Below are 23319 nucleotides of genomic sequence, written 5' to 3'. Positions count from 1 at the left end.
GAGCCACAAAGGTTTTTAACAAAATACTCAGCACTGATTTCAGAAATTATGGCTAGGTATAAAGGTCAAACCCAGAGCTATTTAGCGAATTCAATTTTTGGTTCTCGGTATCGCAATACAGATGTTTATTTTTGTTCGTAAAGTTCAGATTCATGACCACCTAGAATTTATGAACTCATTTCCAACAGCATGTTTAGGTCCTTTTTTCTTTTTATTACATGTTAGATGAGAAATCAAGACAGATTTTTACGTATCACTAACATTAACAAATCAAAGCTGATCGTCGAACGGCTTCCTATAATTTTATTAGTAACAGCTGTTCACACAAAATCGTGTTTGGGTCTGAGAACAGCTCTTTCTTTAATGTTACTCCACTCGGTAGAACAAGAGAAAACATTCACTGTTTACTGTAGTCCAGTTACTGCCACAGATTTAATTACCAACAATCACACATTCTACCTTCTATTGCTATTTCACACTTCCCTAAGACTAATTCTGCAGAGATTTTAACATTGCTTAAAAGCCATTATAAAAGTTTCCTTTTAAAAACGTCACCACCCTCCCCCTTCAACCAGGAAACTAGACTTTATTTGTCGCTACAAATACTTGTATTTCCCTTAACCCAAAACATAGAGTCTGGAGGAAACAGAGTCTCTCCACCTTCTCAGGGAGAAAGCAATCCTAACCTTCTTAAAATGGCTTCTCTCTCTTCCCTTTCAGCTCCCTATTTTCCCTCTACAGCACCCAATCAACATTTCCACTAATATCAACAGAACTAATAACCTCTCCTTAAAGAAAAATTAACATGAAGGCTGGAATCAGAATCATCCTTGGAAAATCCTGTTCATTTCTTTTCAAGCATAAGTTTGCCTGGATCATGAAGAAAAATCTGTTCCTTTTTTCCTGCTAAGTTTAGCATAGCACGCAGTCTCATAACTGCAAAAGCTGTTTCAGGTCCTTAAAAATTCATCTGTAATAAAAATCATAACTATATTTAATAGGCATCTCTGAAAACTGAACATAAGCCATCTCCTATAAAGCATAGCGGGGGTTCTGTTTTGGTTTTTCTTATGAAAAAGAGGCTATCAAATCTATTTCTAATAAACAAAATGGCTACTAAATTACTCTTGTTGTTCTCCTTTCTAAACTTACCTAAAAAGATTTGAATAGATATCACAGGATAATTTTACTATTCAGTAGGGTTTTCATAGAAGCCAAGTTCCCATATGAAGAAATGACATGTAAATACAGGATTGACAGTTATATGGCAGACCTAGACAATGAACCTACACGGTTCAATGCAAAAATCTTACTCTGAAGTCTCTGTTATATATTCAGAACTACAGTTTTTAATTATTATGAGGGATGCTCCACTTTACTCTTCAGATATAAACTAGAAGTACTTCATTTCAAAAAAAAGAGGAAATGCACTCAAATAAATCTTGACATTTAGAAACATAATCAACACTTGGAAACTAAAAGAGTAGCAAAAATAAAACTGGTTGGTCTTAAAGCAGCTTCATAAACACCATATTTTGGTATTTCCAGGGAGCTGCTGTTATTAGGGCTGCTTAGAGAGATGCTTCCATTCTGTGGTTCTGAGCAGCCATCCTAGACAGCCAGTAACCTCACAGTCAATTCAGGCAAGCAGCATCCCCATTCTTCCTGCAGTGAACTCTAGGAGGGGTAGAGGGGCAGGTACTTTTATCCAGACCTGTGTGAATGAACTCTCCATACAGTCTAAATATGCCAGAGCATTCCCAGCCTTCCAGGTCCCTTCTTGCTCTGTAACTGTACAGTTTTCAGTAATGTATGCCTCTCAAATTGAAAATGTTCTATCTGCAATTCCTAAAATTCTATCTTTAATCATTGTGGTTGTCCTCATGTAATCACATAGGGAAATCATAAAAATCTGTTACCACCTGTGCTCTAGAGAATTTTAAAATCCCCTCTGAGGGAGTAACTCATGGAGAAACGTTTATGGCAAAAGATGACAGAGTTAAACGAGCTTCTACAGGATAAAAAGTAATCAAGATATGGAATGGTTTCTTTTTTTTTTCCTTTAAACTTTCATACTTTAAGCATGACTATTATCATTCCCAAATGCACGCAGCGCAGAACTGTAACCCACTGGTTCAATATGTGATCTAACATCTTACAGTAACACTTCCGACCCTGGAAGGCATTTGTATTCAACCCGCTCAAAGAGTTACATACAGTTTTTTAAAGAAGATCATGATTTTATCTGCCACAGATTACAAACATTACCTATTTCCATGTCTCTATTCATTATTTTAAGGTCCCAATTGCTACCAGAAGGGTCATAAACTTACTCAACAAATATTTATTGAGAGCCTTCTACGAGTTAGGCGTTATGCTAGGACCTGCTGGGATTTCATAGTGAACGACACAGACACAATCCCCACCCTCGTAAGCTGCCAGTCTAAAAGAGGAAGAAAATCTATAATCACATATCTAATTCAGTTAGAAGATCAAGAACATACATTCTTCCATCTAAGATTGGCCTCAACTTTGCCTGCTTTTAATAGGTGGAATCTAACCAATAAACAAGGTTTGCTAAATCTTCCTATTTGACGATTAAAATCTGAAGAGTAAAGATTTCAAAAACATGCAAAATAAAAACAGGTTAATTGGGAAGACATGTATCTTCAAGGAACTGAAAAAGATTTCAGGATGAGTCCCTGTGACTGGAAGCAGACATTCAAAACCACTTGTTTTATACAGATTTAAACACATATTAATATTAAACAGTGTGGTCCATGTAGCACCAATAGAAATATTTAATTAATATTAATGAATATTAATTATTTAAAGAAAACATAATGTACTTTACAACTAAGAAGTATACAAAAACATCAACCAAGTTAACATATTCTCTTGCATACATGTAGAGTACAAACTTTTCTTTGTGGTATCAAAAGAAATAAACACTAAAAAAATAAATTGAGAGATGAATAAGTTAAAGACGACAAGAAAAGAATTCAGAATTTAAGGGGGAAGGTGTCTGGGTTCTTTTTTAAAAAAAGAATAAAAATTAAAATATATAAGTACTGTGGAATATGGAACACATTGCTGGATATGTATCAAAACGATCCAAATTTTACTGCCATACTTTCATCTAAGCAGGTAACTACTATTTGCCCTTTCTAATTTCTCCATATTATCAATATATAAAATTAAATAATTATGTGAACAAACACAAGGGTCCACACTTTTATCCCTGCCAGATAAATCCATTTCCATTAAAATGGCGTCATGCTTTGAACTAAAATCTACTTGGATAAGAATTCCATACTGAATTTCATTTCAATATTAAGGTGATTCCTCAATTTAAAGAAAGAAGTTAAAAATAGTGGTAAAACTTTCAACTGTGAAAGGAGACATCCTGTGACCTCCTTTGGACAGGCATGGTTTCAATGAATGAAGGAACCAGAAGAGTCAGGGCACTCATCAAAGGAGCACATCAGGAGTTCCTCCAACCCCTCGCCAACACCTTCCCTGCCTCCAATCAACCAGCATTTCCCTCCTGGACTCAAGAAATCACGCAATCACATGCTCATGCACACACACAAATCTACTATTAGCATACAGCATCTACTACATAGATAGTGTCGATATTGCAGGAGCTTTGTTACAAAAGCAACATACCCAGAACACGAAGCTGTAGCAATTCTTACATGATGTCTAGGGATCATGTTTCTAACAGAAAGCTACATAAATTTTAAGTGTTACTAATGAATGTAGGTGCTAAATTAAAGCCATCTTTTCTTACCACTTCTAACAGGCCATATTTGGGGGTTGGGGCAGGGCTGTATTAAACCCTAGTGAAATCTAATAAGAGAAAAACAAAGCTCCCCAACTACCACCGCTTTAGCAGTAAAACTGATTGACTTTAATTTTTTTCCTCATAAAATTATCTCCAAGCTCATTTTTCAAAGCACAGTATGTGATTTAAATACACAATAGGTAGTTAAGCAACCATATATGTCTATTTCCGCAAAAGTCCTCCTCCCAGACATTCAAACCTGGGCCCTCAGACTGACAAAGACCCCAGGGCTATAACTCACAGCTGCTTGGAACACAGAGCTGTCACATTGCAGGCAATAGAGTTGGCTAGGGAGACCTCAAATATCCTATTCCCAGCAAAACAGAAAACAGAAACAAATAAGACTGTGAACAGGGCCAAAGAAAAACAGAAACTGTTCTTAAGTCTCTCTAAAACACATGCTTTTCCCCTTAATTGTGCACTTACACACTCTATACATTTCTCTTGCCCTTTCTATTTCTCAATCTTGAGCATTCAGAAAACATTCAACTACACGTTTTTAGCCATTAGAAGCAGCCCAAAATGAAAATAAAAATTAAAAATAAAAAGATCTTCATTTTCCAATGGCAGTTTTCCCCTCCCCTGGCTTCACTCCCTAAAGCCTACTTCTTTATCCAGCATTTTGCCTTCTGCTCTTTATAAACATGTGCACATTTACTGAATCTGGTCAAAATGAAGACACAGAGCATGGCATGTGAATTAACCATTTGTAACTATTCGTGATCACTGTATTTTGTTCCTTCTTATAAATGATCCAGTTCATAAGCAGTTCAGTCCCAAAGGCAATTGGTTCCTTGAACCAGGAGATGGAACGCTCAAGATAAGAAAGAAAATACAGGCTTCTCAAATCCTGACAACACAATACCCTTTTCTTACAGAAATGTCTGAGGAACGTATTTATTATACACACAAATATCCAGAACACAAGTGTAGACATTTTTCAGGCCTGTTACTGCAAAGCTGTTTGCTCTTCCTACCACAATAGCTCAGAGTTATGTCACACTGGCTTGTTTGTGAACCCTGATCTTGATTCTGAACACTCTCTCAGAGATCATAATCAATCGAATTCCTACTTGAGAAATGGCATTTTCTTACTAACTTGGTGTTAAGGCAGAATAAGGGGTTGGTTTTTTTAGAGATAAAAGGGAAATTTTTGCTGTACACTTCCCGTTTTCCTCCTAACCCAGATTCCAAAGATATTAAAATGTTGTCCGTTTTAAACAAAAGGTTTCTATTTGTCTCCATGAGAGTAAATGAGAGGCTGCACTGGTTTTCAGTAGTAACTATTGTGAATTCAGGCCTACATCTGGGTTGCCTCATTAAACAAAAGATACCCGTGGCTGTCAACACACAACACAACGCTCCCCTATCGCTCATCTTTATCTGGAAGGAATGGTGCAGACGAGAAACACGCCTGTCACCATGCACTGGTCAAGAAACTCTTCTGAGTCCCTCCTTTCGGTGGTCTGGTGGCTAGAGAACAGCACTTGTGTGACACATTCGGGCTTGCCTCCCCGCCCCCCGAATACATAAGACTCCTTTCTTTGGAGGGCCAACCACTCGGCTCCCTCATCATCACTCCTTGGAGAATCCAGCCGCGAGTGTGCCCACCATTCCACCATTCCCTCCTGACCCCAGAAAGCACTGACAACGAATGCACACAGGCCACCCCACCGCACGCCATCCCCCAACGTACCCTGGCTCCGCTCGCCACCCTCGGGCCACACACACACAGCTCCCCACTCCACCACCCCGCCGGGCGCTGCGGCCGCCACAGTGGAAGTTCAAGCCCTCTGCCCACCTTCCCACCGCGCGCCTCGCCCCCGAAATGATTTGCCATTTAGCAGATGCACAGCACATAAACGCGCACCCCGAACGCACAGCCCTCCGCGACACCGAAAGGCACACGCCGAGGCGCGGGGCAAGGCCAACCCGACCCGTGTGTGTGCGTGCGTGCGTGTGTGTGTGTGTGTGTGTGTGTGTGTACGCGCGCGCGCGCCCGCGCCGGTGCGGGTATCGGCTGGGGGCGCGCCCCGGGAGGGTAGGGGCGAGGGCCGCGGAGGGCAGTTGACCTGGGGGACCGAGGGTGGCGGGCGGAGGTTGCCACGGCCCGGCGGGAGGGCCCGCGGCGGCCGGCCCCGGGCCGCACTCACCGAGCAGCAGCAGCTTGAGCTCCCGGCGGGCGTCCCGCTTGTCCCTGCGGAGCTGCCGCTCGATCTCGTCGTTGATCCGCCGGGCTTCCTTGGCCTCCTCGCTCAGGCAGCACGCCATGATGGACTCCAGAGTCATTCTTCCAAAGTGCCTCCGCTGCAGCCCGCCGGCACCCCTGCTCACACGCGCGCACACACACCCTCCCGCCCTCGCTCCCCCGAGGCAGTGGCGGCCGCCGAGCCCCGCCGCCCGGGCGCGCGTCCGGGACGAGCTCGGGGGACGGCCGCGGGGGCCGCGGCCAGGGCCGGGGCCACCGGGGGGGCCGGGGGACCGGCGGGAGCGGGCTGCTCGGGCCGCGGGAGGCGCGAGGCGGGCGCGGGAGGCGGCCGCGGGCGCTGGCTCGGGGGGCGCGAGGGAAGGCCGCGGCGCCCGGCCTCGCTCAGACGCCCGCGCCTCCTTCCCCGGGAACGGGCGGCCCGCCTCGCCCCCCGCGCCGCCGCCGCCGCCGCCGCCGAGGCTCCCCTACGCCCTGCGCCCGGCGGCGAGAGCACATCCACCGGGGCGTCCCCTCAGAGAGCGGCCGCCGACGGCTGCTGGCCGCCGCCTGGCACGGCTGGCTCGGGCGCTCTCGGCCCTGCCCGCGCCCACCGCCCCGCGCGCTCTCCGCCCCCGCCCCCGCCTCCGCCCGGCGCCCACCCGGCCCGACTGCCAGGCGCGCAGCGCGGCTCAGCGCGCGCCCTCCCCCTCGCCACACACACACATTTTCTTCTTTCTCTCAACTGGAGCACAGATCCGGGAGGGAGGCGGTGGCGGCGGCGGCGGCGGCGGGAGGAGGAGGAGGGGGAGGGAGTGGGCGCGGAGGAGGGAGCGGGGAGGCGGGGCCGCCCGCCCCTCCTGGGAGGCTTTCCTGGGCTCGCCGCCGCCGCCGCCGCCGCGCGCCTCCCCGGGTGCCTCCCACCTCGCCCGCGCTGCTCCCCGCCGCGGCCGGCCCTCGGGCTGGGGGTGCCTCCCGCGCCCTCGCCGGGCCCGCGGGCGCAGCGGTCACGGCCGCCCCCGGCGGCGACGGGGCGGGGGTCGGGCCGCCGCGGCGCAGCGCGAGCCGGCGGCCACTCCCGCGAGCGGGGCCGCCGCCAACCTGCTGCTGCCGGCGGCCGCCCGGGCGTGGTGAGCAGGAATATGGCGGCCTCGGCCTGCCTCGCGGCCCACCAGCCCGGCCCTCCGCGAAGTCGCGGGCCTCGGCCCCGCGCGCCCCTGCCCCACCTGGCGTCGCGCCCCCCTGCCCGGTGCCCCCGCGGGGCCGCCCGCAGCCGCTGCAGGATTGCCTCCCGAGCCTATTTCCAAAGCGCCCTGCGGTTCGAAAGTCTGTCGCAGCCCCTCTGACCCCAGTTCAGTCGTGGAAAATAAGATACCCTCGTGAAGTGCGACTGGGGCAAAGGAATTGTCACTGGTTGCCCGAGGGGTGGGGGAGACGAAGAGGCGAAACTGACCACAAAGTTACTGGAGAGAGAAATCGAAATCCTGGGCAGAAAAATGAAGCTGCCCAGGTTTCCAAGAGCCTCCTGAGAGCTTCCAACTTTTCATGTCATTGACGGTGTTTTTGTTTTGCTTTGGTTTTTACAAGCTCTCCTCTTGTTTTTGAAAAGGTGCACGATGTTTAGCAGCCAAGTAATCGAATGGACCCTTCTAGACCGAGATTGAATTATGGATGACTTCTGGGAAAATGCAAAATAATGTGGAATAAAAGAAAAGGAAAAAACAAAATAGAAAAATGGGAAAACCAAGATCACCCCAGCAAGATTTCATTCTAGTATTTTGTTTTTCCGCTTCGGATTGAGGCAGTTTACTTAAAACTGTTGTTTGCTTGTTTTGTTGTGATGTACGACTGATACATGGCCAGAAAAATCTCCTTGCTCATTCAGGTTTTGTTTGATCTAATAGTTACAAGAGGTGAAACTCATGTTGCTTTCCACCTTAATGGAAACTGAGATCTTGAGAGTAAATTATATGATATGTTAAGAAGGGAATCCCTTTTACACATTTTCTGTTTTCTCTGAGATGTCTCTGGTGCAACCTGCTGATCCGGAGTGTAAAGTCAAGTCATGATTGTCCTATGTCACAGGTCAAGAATGCACACAGGGTTCCTGGGTGACAGGTGTGTGACTATCTTCTTTCATTTGCCATTACCTCTAACCCTTCACACACACACACACAAAACTCTGTCTCTAAGCCAGGATTTAGATAAAACAAGTCATCAAGACATAAGATCTATATTTTAGGCTCCCTTTTTAAAAGGATATTTGGTCTAGAAAATAATTAAATTTCACCTTGGCCGAGAGAGAACAGAGAAGACAAACATCACCCCCTTTCTGTCCACGCCTAGGAAAAGTCACTAGACTTGCTGTGAAGTCAAAATTTAAAATTAAATGACCAATGAAATTAAAGATTGAAATTCAATATAGAGAAATTTTAGATGGCTTCAGAGGAAAAACAATTATAAGTTTGCATCCTCTAAAATATGTATATACATGAGTTTCAGAGAGATAGAAAACATGAGAAAATCAAATGACAATCAGAAAGCTTCAAGAGTCTGGTTTCCTGGGAGGAAAGGGTCCTCTGAGATTTTTGAAAATGTCTCTCAAATGGTGCCATCAAGCGCTCAGGTAATCCATTTTAACTGAATTGACCTATTTTTTGATGAAAGGAATTGAACTGTTTCAATAGATTGTAGATACAATCAATGTCTCTTCTGTCACCGGTGTATCCCCAGCATCAGGGACATTCCTTGGAACTTAGCTATTTGAATGGATAAGACAAATCAATAGGAGGATGTTCCTTCGAGTGTTGAGAAGAAATCAAGAAGTAAGGAAAAGTAGGGAAAATCAATACTTGACAGCGATAAAGCCATGCGTGGGTTTCAAGAAGAACACAGAAAAAGAAAATTCCAAGTCTGAGCCCAGATTCATCCAGAAACCTTTGCATACATATCTAGAAGGCATTTGCCAAGCAAATATACAACCTGAGTCAAGCAAACAAAATCTACGTGGAAACTACTGCACTTGTCAACCATGTTTTAGAAGCAAATACTCTATGCAACTAAACACGGATCATGTGACAAAGTCCCAGTTAATTAAATCAACAAACATTCACTGCCTACTATGTGTAAATAACTAAGGCAAAAGAGGGTTACTAAGATGAAGACAATATGGTTCTTGCCCTCAAGAGGCTTATGGTCTTAAGTCATTATGAGGCTTGCACTGCTATAGTAAAATGGAAGCAATTTGTATGAAAGTTGAGATAAAAGTAACAATACAGAGGTGTGAAAAGGAAGGAATAATTCATTCTGTTCAGGAGAACTGGATAAGACTTCACAGGAAAGGGAACATTGGGATGTATCTTAAAGATGAAAAGGTATTCAATAAATATGTATCTCCGCCACTAAACAGTGCATCATTAATTCCGTATGCCCCCCAGACAGTGAGATGACAGACCCTTTTGAGAATTCAAGGGCAATTACTAGATAGCTGAAAAACAAACCACAAAATACTAGAAGCATGAACACTGGAGGAAAATGGAAAGACTGTCACCTCTTCTGTGGTATCCTGAGACAGATGCCCTCATGATCCTATCACCCTGTCCTTTAGGTACTGGAAAAGAAAAGCAGCAAAAGGCATAGTTGAGTCTCTAGGAGTGATCCTCGAGTTAAAGAGTGGAAAGGCCACCCTCTTGTACAAGTTGCTTGTGGAGACGGAAAAGCCTGCACTTCTGTTCCCGGAGTCACTTAGCACGGCTGCTCACAGCATGCACTGTGCCACTGTAATTGTCGATTTCTCTCTCCCTCCCTTCCTCTCTCTCTCATGAGATTAGGAGCCGCTTGAGAGCAAGGACCTTGTTTTTCATAACTGTTTTCAGGGCACCCAAAAGAGTGCCTAGGCCAGAACAGATGCTCAGTGAGTGATGAATAAACAAAAGACACCAGAACCTATATCCACAGCACACATGCTCACAGACTGCCTGTCCCAGGCAGTGCACTATGCCAGGTGTTTGAGGCATACAAAGCCCTTAAAGGCTTAATAGTCTAATTGGGCAGACAGTTCACATGCATAAAAGAATAAACAACAATGTGAAATGAGAAGCACTCACTGCTAACACACAGTATAGAGAATGGACGGCTCGAGGAGTTCAGGAGAAGGAACAGTTATCCCTCCAAAGCAACCCGAAGGAGTAGGGGTCACCTGAAAGACCAATTAGAAGTCAGCCTGAAGCACTGCAGATCCTACAAGAGCTGGGAATGAGCTGCTCTGTGCAGAGCTTCCTGGCACAGCTGTCAGGCCAAGGAACAAAGTGGCCTTACTGGTGGGGAAGTCAGGCAAGCAGGCCCAGGGAGACTCAGAGAGCTGCAAATGGCGCCACCTAGAGGACAGTTTTCATAGACGAAAGACTATGATCGTTAGTTGAAAGAGGATTTTAGGGTCAAAATGTTGCAGATGAAAAACCAGGCATGAAACAGAATCCCTTCTTCTGAAAGAGAAAATACCCACGCTGCAAAGCCACCAAACATATTCGAGATAAGGCAGAGTCCCTCAGTGACATCTCTCCAGAAATGCAGCCAAGTGATGCTCTGACCCATCAAATGTACCTATTCTGTGCGCATCCAAGGTTAGCATTATCACAGGAAGCATTGCACCTCCCAGTGTAAAGGCCGTCGAAGTCCCATCAGACTGGAAGTCCCTAAAAAGTTGGCCAGATGGGAGCTATTTTTAAGCTGAGTAGACTAGTGTTTCAGCCAGAGAAGGCGTTTATTAATGTTTGATGAATGAATGAATGAACGAGCAAATGAATGACTATGTTCTAAAATCAGAAAGTGAGATCTCAGGTCACCCTAAATCATGATCCTTCTGGCACCCAAAGGATCAAGGATGACTTAGCTGGTATAGGAGTTTACTTCCTCCCTGCCATTACTACGGGCTGAGCCACCTGTCCCCTGAGACTCTCTGCCTTTGCTGGAATCCCACCTAAGACCCAGGGTGCAAACTGGTAGTCTTTGGGCTGAAGAAGTGTTCTTTTTAGCTCAACAGTGCTACTGAAAATTTTGAATTAGCCGCCAGAACCTAAACATCAAGAGATTTGCACAAAATCTGGATTTCAGTTCCTAGTCAAGATCTGACAAATCGCAGGCCTATACTCCCAGAGGGCAACCATTCCCACCACCTGGTTCACTCCCCATTGCTGTGTAACCTGGACCAGTTTGTATTCCCAGTTTGGTAACACCGTACCCATGGGCATTCCAGGTGGGCCCTCAAAGGCAGTTAGCAGGATGGGGTTTGGATTTAGGAATTAATCAGGTAGTTGATCCAGCAATTGATTTTCCCCCCATTCTTTGTTTCCATGTTTATAAATCAAAGAATCACTTATCCCATTATACTCATGTCCGTTTGATGATTTCTCATGTAAAGCTTAATAAGGGCAGGGATTCTTGTCTGTTTTGTTCACTCCTGAATCCAGTACCTAGAATAGTGCCCAGGTTGTAGTAGATGCTTAATAAACATTTGTTGAATGACTGAAAAAGAGATACTCCAATCAAAGAGGCAACGTATTGGCCACATGCAATCTGCTTTTGTTTTTTCTTAGCCAGACGGTGCCCGCCAAAGCTTGGCTCCCTCTGTAAAACATTCTTTGGCCCCGTGCTTCAAAATCTTGCCTCAGATGAGTTCACCAAGGAAAATTTCCCATCACTAGGATTGGGATGCAACATTTTTATTCAAAACCAAGATGGAAACATGTATTAATTCCACCTAAATCAACTTTATAGGAAAGTTGATATTTCTGACACAAAGTCATTTCCAGTAATGTGCATGTTATATATTGGAGATCATGACATAATATATAGTCAAACTTGTTAATTGCTCAACATGTGATAAATTAAAGAAAAACAGCACATGTTGATGAAAAATACATAAGTAATTAAATTGTCTGTGGTGTTGTCTTCTAAGTGATTGAACTGGTCTTAATATTAACCTTTCAATCAGTTACTATCCTTGTAAATTTTTCAATCTTCCATTCTAAATTTTATCAAGATGTAAGAAAGCTAATAGCTTTTCAATTTAAGATAAGAATATAAAACTTCTCTTCTTGACCACAAAATTAGATATAAAGGTATCTTGTTTGTTTTATTTTTTCTTTCCTTTCCTATCTCTTAGGCCTACCAAAATCTATGTGAGCCACAAAAATTTCCAAAGACTCCTTCCAAATTCATCAATGTACTTCCATCTTTCTATCCTTATACAAATTCTTAAGAGCCAGATTTGGGGTGCTTTGGACAATGTGGAATGGGGCCCAGGACAGGGTGAGGTGAGTGAGGCAATTTTTTTGCCTGAGGCTCCAGTATGGCTTGGCACAGAACTATTAGTAATTCTCCCTTTATTTAAAAAATTTTTTTTTTTAGAAATCAAATTTTCTTTTTTTTTTTAAAGATTTTGTTTTTCCTTTTTCTCCCAAAGTCACCCAGTACATAGTTGTGGGTCCTTCTAGTTGTGGCATGTGGGATGCCGCCTCAGCATGGCCTGATGAGCCATGCCATGTCTGCGCCCAGGATTCAAACCGGTGAAACCCTGGGCCACCGAAGCAAGGTGCACAAACTTAACCACTCGGCCATGGGGCCAGCCCCATATTTAAAATTTGTATAATTTGTTCTTCATGGATTTTCATTATTTTTTTAAAATACTACCTTAAAATATGATTTATCTTGATTACTGAGATTTTTGGTGCTCTCTTCCATTTTGTACCCAAGGCATATGCCGCGTTGCCACGCCCTGTCCTGGCCCTGGTATAGAGGTTGTATGTGAGTCGGCATACAAGTGGAGAATTTGTCCCTCTAGCGGAGGAAGGAGCTGTGGAGGATCATCTACTCTTTACAACTTAAAAATGTACATGGTTTCTGCCTGTGGAACTGGAACAAAAGAACTGGGTTGAAAAGCCATTGATTGTCCAAATGGAAGCAATAGAAGCTTCCACAGCCTCCCCCGAAACACATGCTATCAGGAAACTCAAACCCCAAAAATGATGAGAAAAATGCAGAAAATATTACATATGTTAGGCTCACTATTTTGCTGACATTAAGAAGCAAAGACTGTAGAATGAAAAAACCTAAAAAGCCCTGGGACCCAGGGAGTTTGTTTTAAATCCAGGGATCATTCCTTTTACATAAAGTGTACTGGAAAGCCAAGCTATAAAAGGGCTAAGGGACAGATGCACTGATTAGGGTGGAGTGACACGGAATCCCCACACTTCTTCCTCTTCCCGCATGCTGTTTTCAAAACCTGAGCTAATCCAATGGGCACATGTTACAGCAGGGTCATACCTAGAGGGTCTAGAAATTGATCCAGGGTCTGCAGCCTGTAAGAGGCAAAGCAGAACTAGCCCTTGGGTTTTCTCACTCTCAATTGTCTATTCCAGACGCCCCTTTCCTTAAAACTGAACGCGTGCTGGAGGAAATTATATTTGGCCTCCCGCTTTCCTGGTCTCAGAATTTGTCCTCGTCTCTTTGGGAAGGATCAATGTTTCATTTAACCTTTCACCTGTTCTCAGGAAGACCGGAACCCAGGATAATAAATCTCAGCACCCCTGCAGGAGTGTTTGCATTTTCGACCAGAGCAGAGCCCCAGGTTAGAGCATGGTTTTGACCCTGGGCTGCACAGCAGAATCACCTGGGGAGGCCTGAAATCATGCTGGATGCTGGAGTCTCACCCCAAATACTTGAATTTAATTGGCTGGGTTGGGGCTTGGTATAGTTTTAGTATTTTTTCATGCCTCCAGGTATTCCAATGTGCAGCCAAGAGTGAGAACAACTGAGTGAGAGTAATAAAACTAATTACATACGTGCAGGCCTCAGCCAGTGGTGGATAATGCAGCTGTAATTGCCTTCTCCAGCTGGGAAGGAAGGCCAGTCCTGCCTGTCACAGGGCTGGTAGGTACAAGGCTCAGGGATCACCAAGCTAGCCTCTTCCCCAACCCACTGTCCCATGGTACCTTTAGATATTTTTTTATTTCCCCTCATTATATTCTTAAAATTTTTATCAATGTTGATTGTCCAGGGTTGGGAGTGGGGGTGGGGGGGGGGGCAGGCTCCAAAAGTGCAGGAAAACACATAGAAGAAAATGAACACTATCTATAGTCCTACCACCCAAACATAACTCTTGTTTACATTTTGTAGTTTGGTTTTGAGTCTTTTCTATTCAAATGGATAGATATGAAATTATTTACAGATTAAAATCATAGTGTACATGCTGGCATTTATTTATTTTTTAAGTTGTACAGGCCTATGGAAAAATGCTTAAATAGAACAAAATTATACACAAGGAGCAAGTCTTCCTGCAACTGCCAAGCCACCCCTCACCTCCCCAGAAGCAACCAGTGTTACTAGGTTTTTGGCAGACTTCCAGAAATATCTATGCGTGTGTGTGTGTGTATGAAGTACATATATATCATTTAGTTAGAAAAATGGTTGCATGCTATATAACCTATTCTGTCATTTGCTTTTCTACTGACAATGTGTCTCAGGGATGGGTCCATATTACACACTTTTTCTTTTTGACACTGCACAGTTTTCCATTGCAGATGCCCCACAATTTCTTCCCCAGTCCGTTATTGATGGGTATTTGTTTCCAGCGTTGTGCTACTTTTATAATAAATATTTATGTATTTAGTTCCTCGTTCTTCCCCTGAATTTTTTTTCATTAACTAAACATGCTTCAAAAATTATTCTCGTGGCTGCTTGATGTTCCATGGTATGAATGTATAATAATATGTTCAAATAATACTGAATCGTTAGACATTTATGTTGTTTCCAATTTTTTATCATTATGAATGATGCTGCAATGAACAACCATTGTATATAAATCTTTGTATGTATATCCATAGCCCTAGAATAAATTTGGCAAAGTAGAATTATTGGTCCAAAGGACATACTCTTTTTAAGCCTTTTGATATATCATCCCAATATTCTTCAGAAAGTTGATAGCAACTTATATCCCCACCAGCAATGTATGAAGAGCCTCATTCCCCCATCTTTGTTAAACTATAAGTACTGATTTAAAAATTATAGGATTGGTTTGGGATCAAAATACTTGTGATTTTTTTTCTAACTGTAATCATTTTTCTTTCTTTCTTTCTTTCTTTTTTTTTTGCTGAGGAAGATTAGCCCTAAGCTAACATCTGTTGCCAATCTTCCTCTACTTTACATGTGACTCGCTGCCACAGCATGGCTGATGAGTGGTGTATGTCCACGCCCAGGATCCGAACCCACAAACCTGGGCTGCCAACACAGAGAACACCAAATTTAAGCACTAGGGCACGGGGCCAGCCCCATCTTTTTTCTAATTGTAATCTTTCTTCATCATTATGAACCACTCTGAGGCTTTAATAATTTCAGAGATTTTTATAAACATATGCATCTACAAATCATCTTAAACAGTATTTTAACTGAATAATAAGCCATATAGATAAAGCTAAGTTTTAAAAAGTTGAAAGTGATTTTATTTTACAGAGTTCACATAAAACCCATAATTCAGTGAAAAGTCTACTTGGTAGTACACCTAAAATATTCCAGATTTCCTTTTAACACAAATCCACCAGACCCATAGTTTGGATACATCTTGAGTTTGTTCTATATGTATTTCCAAAACTTCATTCTGAAGATGCTAAAACAGCCTTTTAACTCTTTGCATCTAGGGGTGTTGCTTGCCCAAAGCAAATAACAATTCTACTGGCTCAGCCTTCCCCTTCTCTCACAGGGAATCTGAGGGAAGGATCAGCTGGTTCAGCTTCATGAGGATTCGACCTCAACAGTGACATTTTGCAGGGAACAGGGGAAGGATGTTGCCAATTACTCAGGAAACAAATTGCTTCCCAGGAAGATAGGAAGTCCGATTTAAAATCTATCTTGTCAAGCCACAGGTGACGTGCTACGCTTTTGCTACTGCACTTGTAGGGAAAATCTCCAAATATGGTACATTTCCATTGATTTTAAAAAATAAGAGCCAGATTAAGGAAGGGTAAAGTAATTTACAGGAACCCCTTCAAACCATTCACTGCTTCAATCTTTTTAAAGTCATCACACACCATTTCTCTTGGACTCTATGTCCTGCCAAGTGATTAATATCTAAAGGTCTGGAATCACTCAAATGCGCCTAGCTTATGGTTAGAATTTACCTGAAGTACATGCCTTGCAAGATTTTTCAGTCGGGGCTGCTGGAGAATTTTGAGGCACGTGGTGGAATGTCAATGAGATGGCAGATTGCTCAGATGCCGGTTGTTGGCTCTGAAATGCCACCTAAGCCATGTCATTGTGCCAAAGGTATTTATTTCAGTGTACATCTTTCCACAGGGATGGACACAAGGCTGCCAATTCCACTGACTGCAATTCCAACACTACAGATTCTAAACTTCTTCAAGGCAGGAATAGAAACAGAAAGGTTATCTGAGGATTCTAGAATCATTCCCTTCTCCTCTCCACGAGGAATACTTCAGTGCCAGGTTGATCCATGGGGGCTTGGCGCCCTGACTATATGGAAGGCAGAATATTGGTAAAATGGCAGGAAAATAATTTATGTCTCCTCAATGCATCATATTCAAGTGATTTTATTTATTCTCAGGTCACATTTATCAGCTTAGTAAAATAGGCATCTCTTGCTAAGGCTGCTGTTATGTCACTGAATGACGTAATCTCAAACCCTTTGAGCTAACTAGGGGGACCACTCATGACATGTCTCAGGATTGGAGTTGGCAGGCATAGTGTTTGGGTGATAGGGGGAGGGTTGGGCAGGAAGAGGGGAGAGTCATGCTAGTTTGCCTACTGAGGCCTGACAAGACAGATCCTCCTGTAGCTTCTGTCCAAGGCAGTTCAATATCACTGTGTCCAAAGATTATAGCTGTAAGAGCTTGCAGTTCAAATAACTCCATTCATCCATCATTTTTATTCATTCATGTACTCATCCAATTCCTAGTTTGCAGTAGGGCAGGACACAGAAAGAAGAAAGAGTCTGTGATTGAAAGGACTGGAGCCGGCACCAGGAAAGTTGGCCACGAGGCAAGAAGGCTGGAATCTGCCTCTAGTTCCCGGGACAGACCAAGTTCCCTCGGAAATTAGGTTCAAGGGAGGTTAGCAGAACAGAACTCAGGGGCAGGGCCCCAGTGTGGTGCACAGCCTCAAAGGGAGATTTGTCACAGAGTGACCTGATGCTGACCCCCAGAAAGTCGGGCTCAACTGGAAGTCCTGGATTGGTCCTGGGAGCTGGAGACGAGCCATTGCTGCGCTGGGCACCAAATGGGCCTATGTGCTATTTGGAGGAAGCGGACAAAAGCAGCCTGCGCTTGACAATTGTTTTCTTCCCTTTCCAGGCAGGATCTGCTTAACAAGCTCCAGTTCTGGACTTCGTAAAAACCAGTTTTCAACAACTTTAGATTTTTTCAAAGCTAATCATTCGTAATTTTTTGTCTATTCCTCAAAGACTTTTCTGGGCTTGAAAAAATAATCCAAATGGATGTATTATTCCAAAACTTCATTCACAGGTGGGTTTTGTTTTGTTTTGGTTTTTGCTGGGGAAGATTTGCCCTGAGCAGACATCCGTGCCAATCTTCCTATATTTTTTAGTATGTGGGCCACCAGCACAGCATGGCCACTAACAGAGCAGTGTAGGTGCATACCCAGGAACTGAACCCTAGGCAGTGAAAGTGGAGCGTGCTGAACCTAACCACTAGGCCACCAGGACTGGCCCCCACAGGTGGGGTTTTTTTTAAGAAAATAGCCATGAAATTTCAAAATGATTAATATTGCTCCTGCAATTATATAATATGCATCTCCTGATAAACATTTCCAGAACCCTCCATATTTTGTTCTGTATGGTAATTGTTAGTAATTTTGTTAAATTTTTTTGTGATTAACAGAGCAAGACAAAGAAAGAAACCCATTATGAAACCTGAGGATCCTCAATTGCAAAGAAAGGACAGGGAATAGTCATCTTAGGGTGTCAACATAGTAGTTTAGACCATGTCCAAAGCAGAAACCATGCTTCTTATCATACTTAACATTATTCTCTGATTAGAAAATAATACATGCTTATTACAGAAAATTTGGGAAATACAAACAAGTATAAAGGAGGAAAATAAAATTACTCTGAAACCCAGCATGGTAAATATTTTGCTATATACCATTTGTCTATTTCCTATGCAAATATAAGTGTGAATCTTTTTAACATAGGATTAGGTACCACATCCCATTTTGAATTTCTGCTCTTTTTACTTATTAATCTATTATGTTTTTTCTTATCCTTACATATTTTATAACATGTTATTTCATCATTGAGCATTTAATAATTTATATTCCCTCTTCCTCCCGCTGGTGCACATTTTCGTACTGACATTTTCTCTTCACTATCATAAACAGCTCTATCAGAAACATGCTTGTCTTAAATCTTTATGAGCATCTCTGAATTGCCATCCCAGGCAGAAAGGTAATGACTGGGACAGAGGATTCAAATCACATTATAGACTATTCTTATGGACACATTTGAAAACTAGAAAATTACCAAAACAAAGAGAAGAGATAGTCCTGTTTCTTCATCTTAAATAAAGAATTACTCCCTAATTCTTACCACGTGTCAGACCCTGCTCTGTTAGTCTTCACGTCTCATTCCTCCCGCCTGACCACTACTGATCACATGGTGTTTACTCTGGAAGGAATGCTACCTGGTAGCATGGAGCAAGCAGAGCAGAAAGAGCCCAGACCCAGGCCTGGAACCACAGGAGGACACTGGGTGTGCAGTGCAGGAGCTGTTCCAGCTGTAGGACTGACTGAGAAGGCACAGCTGTGGATCGCATACAACATCCATGGGGTCCAGCAGGATCTGTGACTATTCAGGGCTACAGAACGGAGAGCTGGCAAATGGAAGGAGCCAGCTGTGTGGTATCCAGAATGAGTGCTACTGAAGGATTAGGTAAGAAGGAATTACACAGAAGATCTGTCCATTGGGTTAGCCGAGGCTAGAGTTCAAAGGCAGGAATCCATCTGGTCTGCAAGATCAGGAAGGCACAAGAGTTAGACAAGGAAGCAGAGAAACAAGTCCTGGCCTGGGACCATACTTACAGAATGAGAAAGAATTCTGATTTGGGGTATAAATAAGTGAATAAATGATCTGGAGCACAAATCCCATTTAGAGGAAGGTGTGTCAGTTCAATTAGGCTAAATTATGCTGCAGTAATAAACAACTCCTAAATCTGAACGGATTAAAGCAAAATTTTATTTCTTCTTCATGCTTCATGTCCGTTGCACGTCAGCAGGAAGCTCCAGCCTACATTGTGCTCAGTCTGGAATCCCAGGTTAATGATCTGTATCACCTATAATTGTGGCAGTGGGGCAAGACGACTGGACAGTCCAGCATCAGTAATTAAATGGTTCCACTCACATTTCCTTGGCTAGAGCAAGTCACATGGCCACAACTAACTTCAAGGGACCTGGTGCCTAGAAGGTGAACTGGAAATCTTGGTGAGCATTGGCACTGATTGCCAGATAATGACCAAAGCTAAATTCTAAAAAGGAGGCATTATGAAGGGAGGGAAGATTCAAGACATTTAACTACAGCTTCCTTGGAGCCCCAACTTCTCTTTAGGCTTCAGCAGACTGGGACTCCTCTTCCAACTGACCTTGAGAAGGAGCAGCAGAGACCTGGAGGGCGCTGAGTCTGGGGGATAGTGTAGTTAGAGAAATTCCACATCAGCTGCACCTGGAGCTCTTGACCAAATAGGATGAATTCTAGTATGTCCAGGCTATCTGGATCACCACCTTACCTGTTCCTCAAATTTGTACTTTCAGATAGTTGGTGGCAAATTGATACCCCGCAAGCAGAGTTGTCATGAGGCAGCTCTCCTGGAAAAAAGAGAAAAGCATCTGCATGCATCCAGACATGTAGTGGTAAATGTCAAACAGCTGAATGACATCATAAGCCATGTTTATCTCAGGCACATTTGGGGACATTTGTTTAAAGTAAGTAAAATGCCACCAGGCATCTCATTCTGGTGATGATGACAAAATGATTGAATCGTAGTTTTTAGAGGGGCTTCTTAGGCTCTTTACAAGCCCCAGGTATTTCTAGAACACCTGCTGTGCCCTTGGGTCTGTGCAGGGCGCGGCTCCTGACCTTCAGCAATTATCAGGAGAAAGTAAGTGCTCACTTGGTATTCATTTCAAACATAGCTCAAATTTTGGAGGATCTTATGAAGCTTCAGAAAATGCTAATTTCATATTCATTAACAAGAAAAAAGTGTGTGGTTTTTCTCTTCATAATAAGCTTTTCTAAAAGAAGAGATTTCTGACTTAATGTAGTTCATCCAGTCTAAGGTAGGAGGAGGGGAATAATCAAGTAAACTGTGGAAATCATTTATTTTACTACATGCAAATGTCATGTCAGTGAAAACAGAAAGTGTGAGTTATAAACATTCTGCAACATGGGATATGTTTTTGCTAATGAATAGTATGTGGTCTACAAGTCAAGCTTCCTAATTGATTTGTGAAAGGTTAGGGTTATCAGAAGAGGCTTCATAGTCAACTCCACGCTTCATTCTTGTATGGATTTTGGTGAAGGGCATGACCTGAATAAGCGTGTAGCTCAATTTCTGTCTACATAGGCTCGTTTAAATAGCTGTGCACCCAGTAATAAGTGCTGCGCATTTTTGTTTGTTTGAGTTTTTTTTTTCTTTTAAGGAAGATTAGCCCTGAGCTAACATCTGTAGCCAATCCTCCTCTTTTTGCTGAGGAAGACTGGCCCTGAGCTAACATCTGTGCCCATCTTCCTCTACTTTATATATGGGACGCCTGCCACAGCATGGCTTACCAAGCGGTGCCATGTCCGCACCCGGGATCCAAACCAGTGAACCCCGGGCCACCAAAGCGGAACGTGCACACTTAACTGCAGCGCCAACGGGCCGGCCCCTAGGTGTTGCACATTTTAACACTGTGTGACAAGGAAGATCCTAGAACTGTACTTAGGTTTCTTACAATGTTTTATTCCCTTTGCAAAAATAAAAAATGCTCAACTACAAGAACCATTGTAAATTCTCTCCCTTCAAAAGAGGATGTATATCTTATAAATAAAATATTTGATATTTATGGAAAATTTAAAATGTTAAAAAAATGTATTCCCAGGAAAGAAAACTTTGTGATTAATTTCTTGCAAATCTTTGGAAGTCTTTGAAATAATTTTTAAAAAAATGTCCTCAGAGGTAGTCTTCTACCTGTTGGTGGACAATTTAATTAATTTGACCAAAAGTAGGAAGTCTTGTAATTTATAATTTACTTTGGTGATTTATCCAATCTTCATGTGACAAATATTGTTCATACTAGAAAAATAACCGCTCTCATCATTTAAGAAGACTCACACAGGGATTGAAAATGATGGTACAGCCATGCTACGACTGTTGCAAAACTGAAGACAGTATAAAGTCTTGTCCTATGTATCCTTATGTCCTTATGCCCAATCCATTGAGAATATAGTTGTAGTTAGAATTTTCAACAAGTTAAAAAGGTAGAAACTGACATTCCATGTGGCTTGGTCCTTTAATGGCTCAGTGGTTTTGGAGAAAAAGATACAGCTTAAAACGCTGGAGATTTTGGGGCCGGCCAGGTGGTGCAGCGGTTAAGTTCATACGTTCTGCTTCGGTGGCCCAGGGTTGGCTGGTTCGGATCCCGGGTGCAGACATGGCATTGCTTGGCACGCCATGCTGTGGTAGGCGTCCCATGTATAAAGCAGAGGAAGATGGGCACAGATGTTAGCTCAGGGCCAGGCTTCTTCAGCAAAAAGAGGAGGATTGGCAGCAGTTAGCTCAGGGCTAATCTTCCTCAAAAAAAAAGAAGAAGAAGAAGAAGAAGAACGTTGGAGATTTTGAAACAAGTTAATTCTAGCCAACAAGTTCAAACCAGGGTACTTTTAACAGACTAATGCAATAAGGCTTTCCTTAAAAATATGTTATTATTTAAAGGAGATGGTTCTTGTTTCTTGTATTCTCAGCTGAGCTTCTAAATTTCTTCCATTTTTGGTGGTTTGAGAAAGTATTTTAGTTTTGATCTCCAGGTTGCTGTGTATAACCCGTCCCGTATTGCAAACTGTATCGTTGCATTTTGTTTGGTGGAGATTTATTTTTCATTTTGAATTGTCAAGCGTTGGCGAGAGTGTAAAGAAATGGGCATGTTCTTATCCTATAAATTGGCATCACTTTTCTGGAGAGCAGTTTGGTGACAGTAAAAAAAAAAAAAAAAGCCTGAAAAATATGCATATCCTTTGACCTGCTAATGACATTTCTCTGAAGGATGTAGTCACAATGTGAATAACTAATTATTTGTGAGATTATTTACCACAGTTAAAACAGGCTGCAGAAAATGCAGAAAGAATCCAAGAGTCAAATATTAGGGAATTGGCTAAATACATTACGCTATATTCACATGATAAAATATGAAGTAACCATGAATAAAAAACTACACAAAAAAATACCTAATGAGAGTAGAAAATGTAATGTCAAATAAAACAGATTCTTGGGGGGTTGGCCCAGTGGCATACTGGTTAAGTTCGGCACACTCTGTGTCAGTGACTTGGGCTCGCAGGTTCGTCTCCTGGGCATGGACCTATACCACTCATCAAGCCATGCTGTGGTGGTGACCACAAACAAAATAGAGGGAGAGGTGCACAGATGTTAGCTCAGGGCCACTCTTCCTCACCAAAGCAAAACAAAACAAAAAATAGATTCTATCGTTAAAAAAAAAATTCTTAAATAAAAAAGCAGGTTATTAAATAAACAGAATGATCCTAATTATGCTTTTTAAAATTTTATATATACATAGCAGGAGTGTGTGTGTGTGTGGGGGGGGGTGGTTCGGAAGGCTGTGCACCAAAACAGCAATAGCTATATCTCTGGAAAGGGGGATTGTGGGTGATTTTTGCTTTATATTTTCTCCTCTTCTGTATTTTTAAAGCTTTGAAATGGACCTATTTTACCTTTGAAATTTAAAAAAACAACAAATATATCTTTAAAAATGTATTTATTAGATGCACAACAATGTGAATGTACTTAATGCCATTGGACTGTACACTTGAAAATGGTTAAAATGGTAAATTTTATGTTATATATATTTTACCACTATAAAAAAGATACATTTATTAGAAAGTCTTGGTGCCGTAGGTTTTGGCAATGACTTGTTAGATGTAACACTAGAAGTATGATCCATGGAAGAAGTTGAACTTTATTAAACTCAAAAACTGCTCTAAGAAAGATACTCTTAA

The 23319-nt window shown here is 42.8% G+C and overlaps 1 protein-coding gene across 1 annotated transcript in view; it reads right to left on the bottom strand.

The window, feature by feature from the left end:
- GNAQ (G protein subunit alpha q) overlaps nt 1-6281 on the bottom strand; it is a 299634-nt gene extending 293353 nt beyond the window's left edge. The window contains exon 1 of the mRNA XM_044767595.2: nt 6001-6281. Within this exon, the coding sequence (XP_044623530.1) occupies nt 6001-6136 (136 nt within the window). The 5' untranslated portion in view covers nt 6137-6281. The remainder of the gene's footprint in view (nt 1-6000) is intronic.
- Between the last annotated feature and the right edge of the window lie 17038 nt (nt 6282-23319).

Source organism: Equus asinus, chromosome 23 (genome assembly GCF_041296235.1).
Source record: "Equus asinus isolate D_3611 breed Donkey chromosome 23, EquAss-T2T_v2, whole genome shotgun sequence".
NCBI lineage: Eukaryota > Metazoa > Chordata > Mammalia > Perissodactyla > Equidae > Equus > Equus asinus.
Note: the sequence above shows the minus strand (reverse complement) of the source record. Positions and strands in the feature narration are given on the sequence as shown.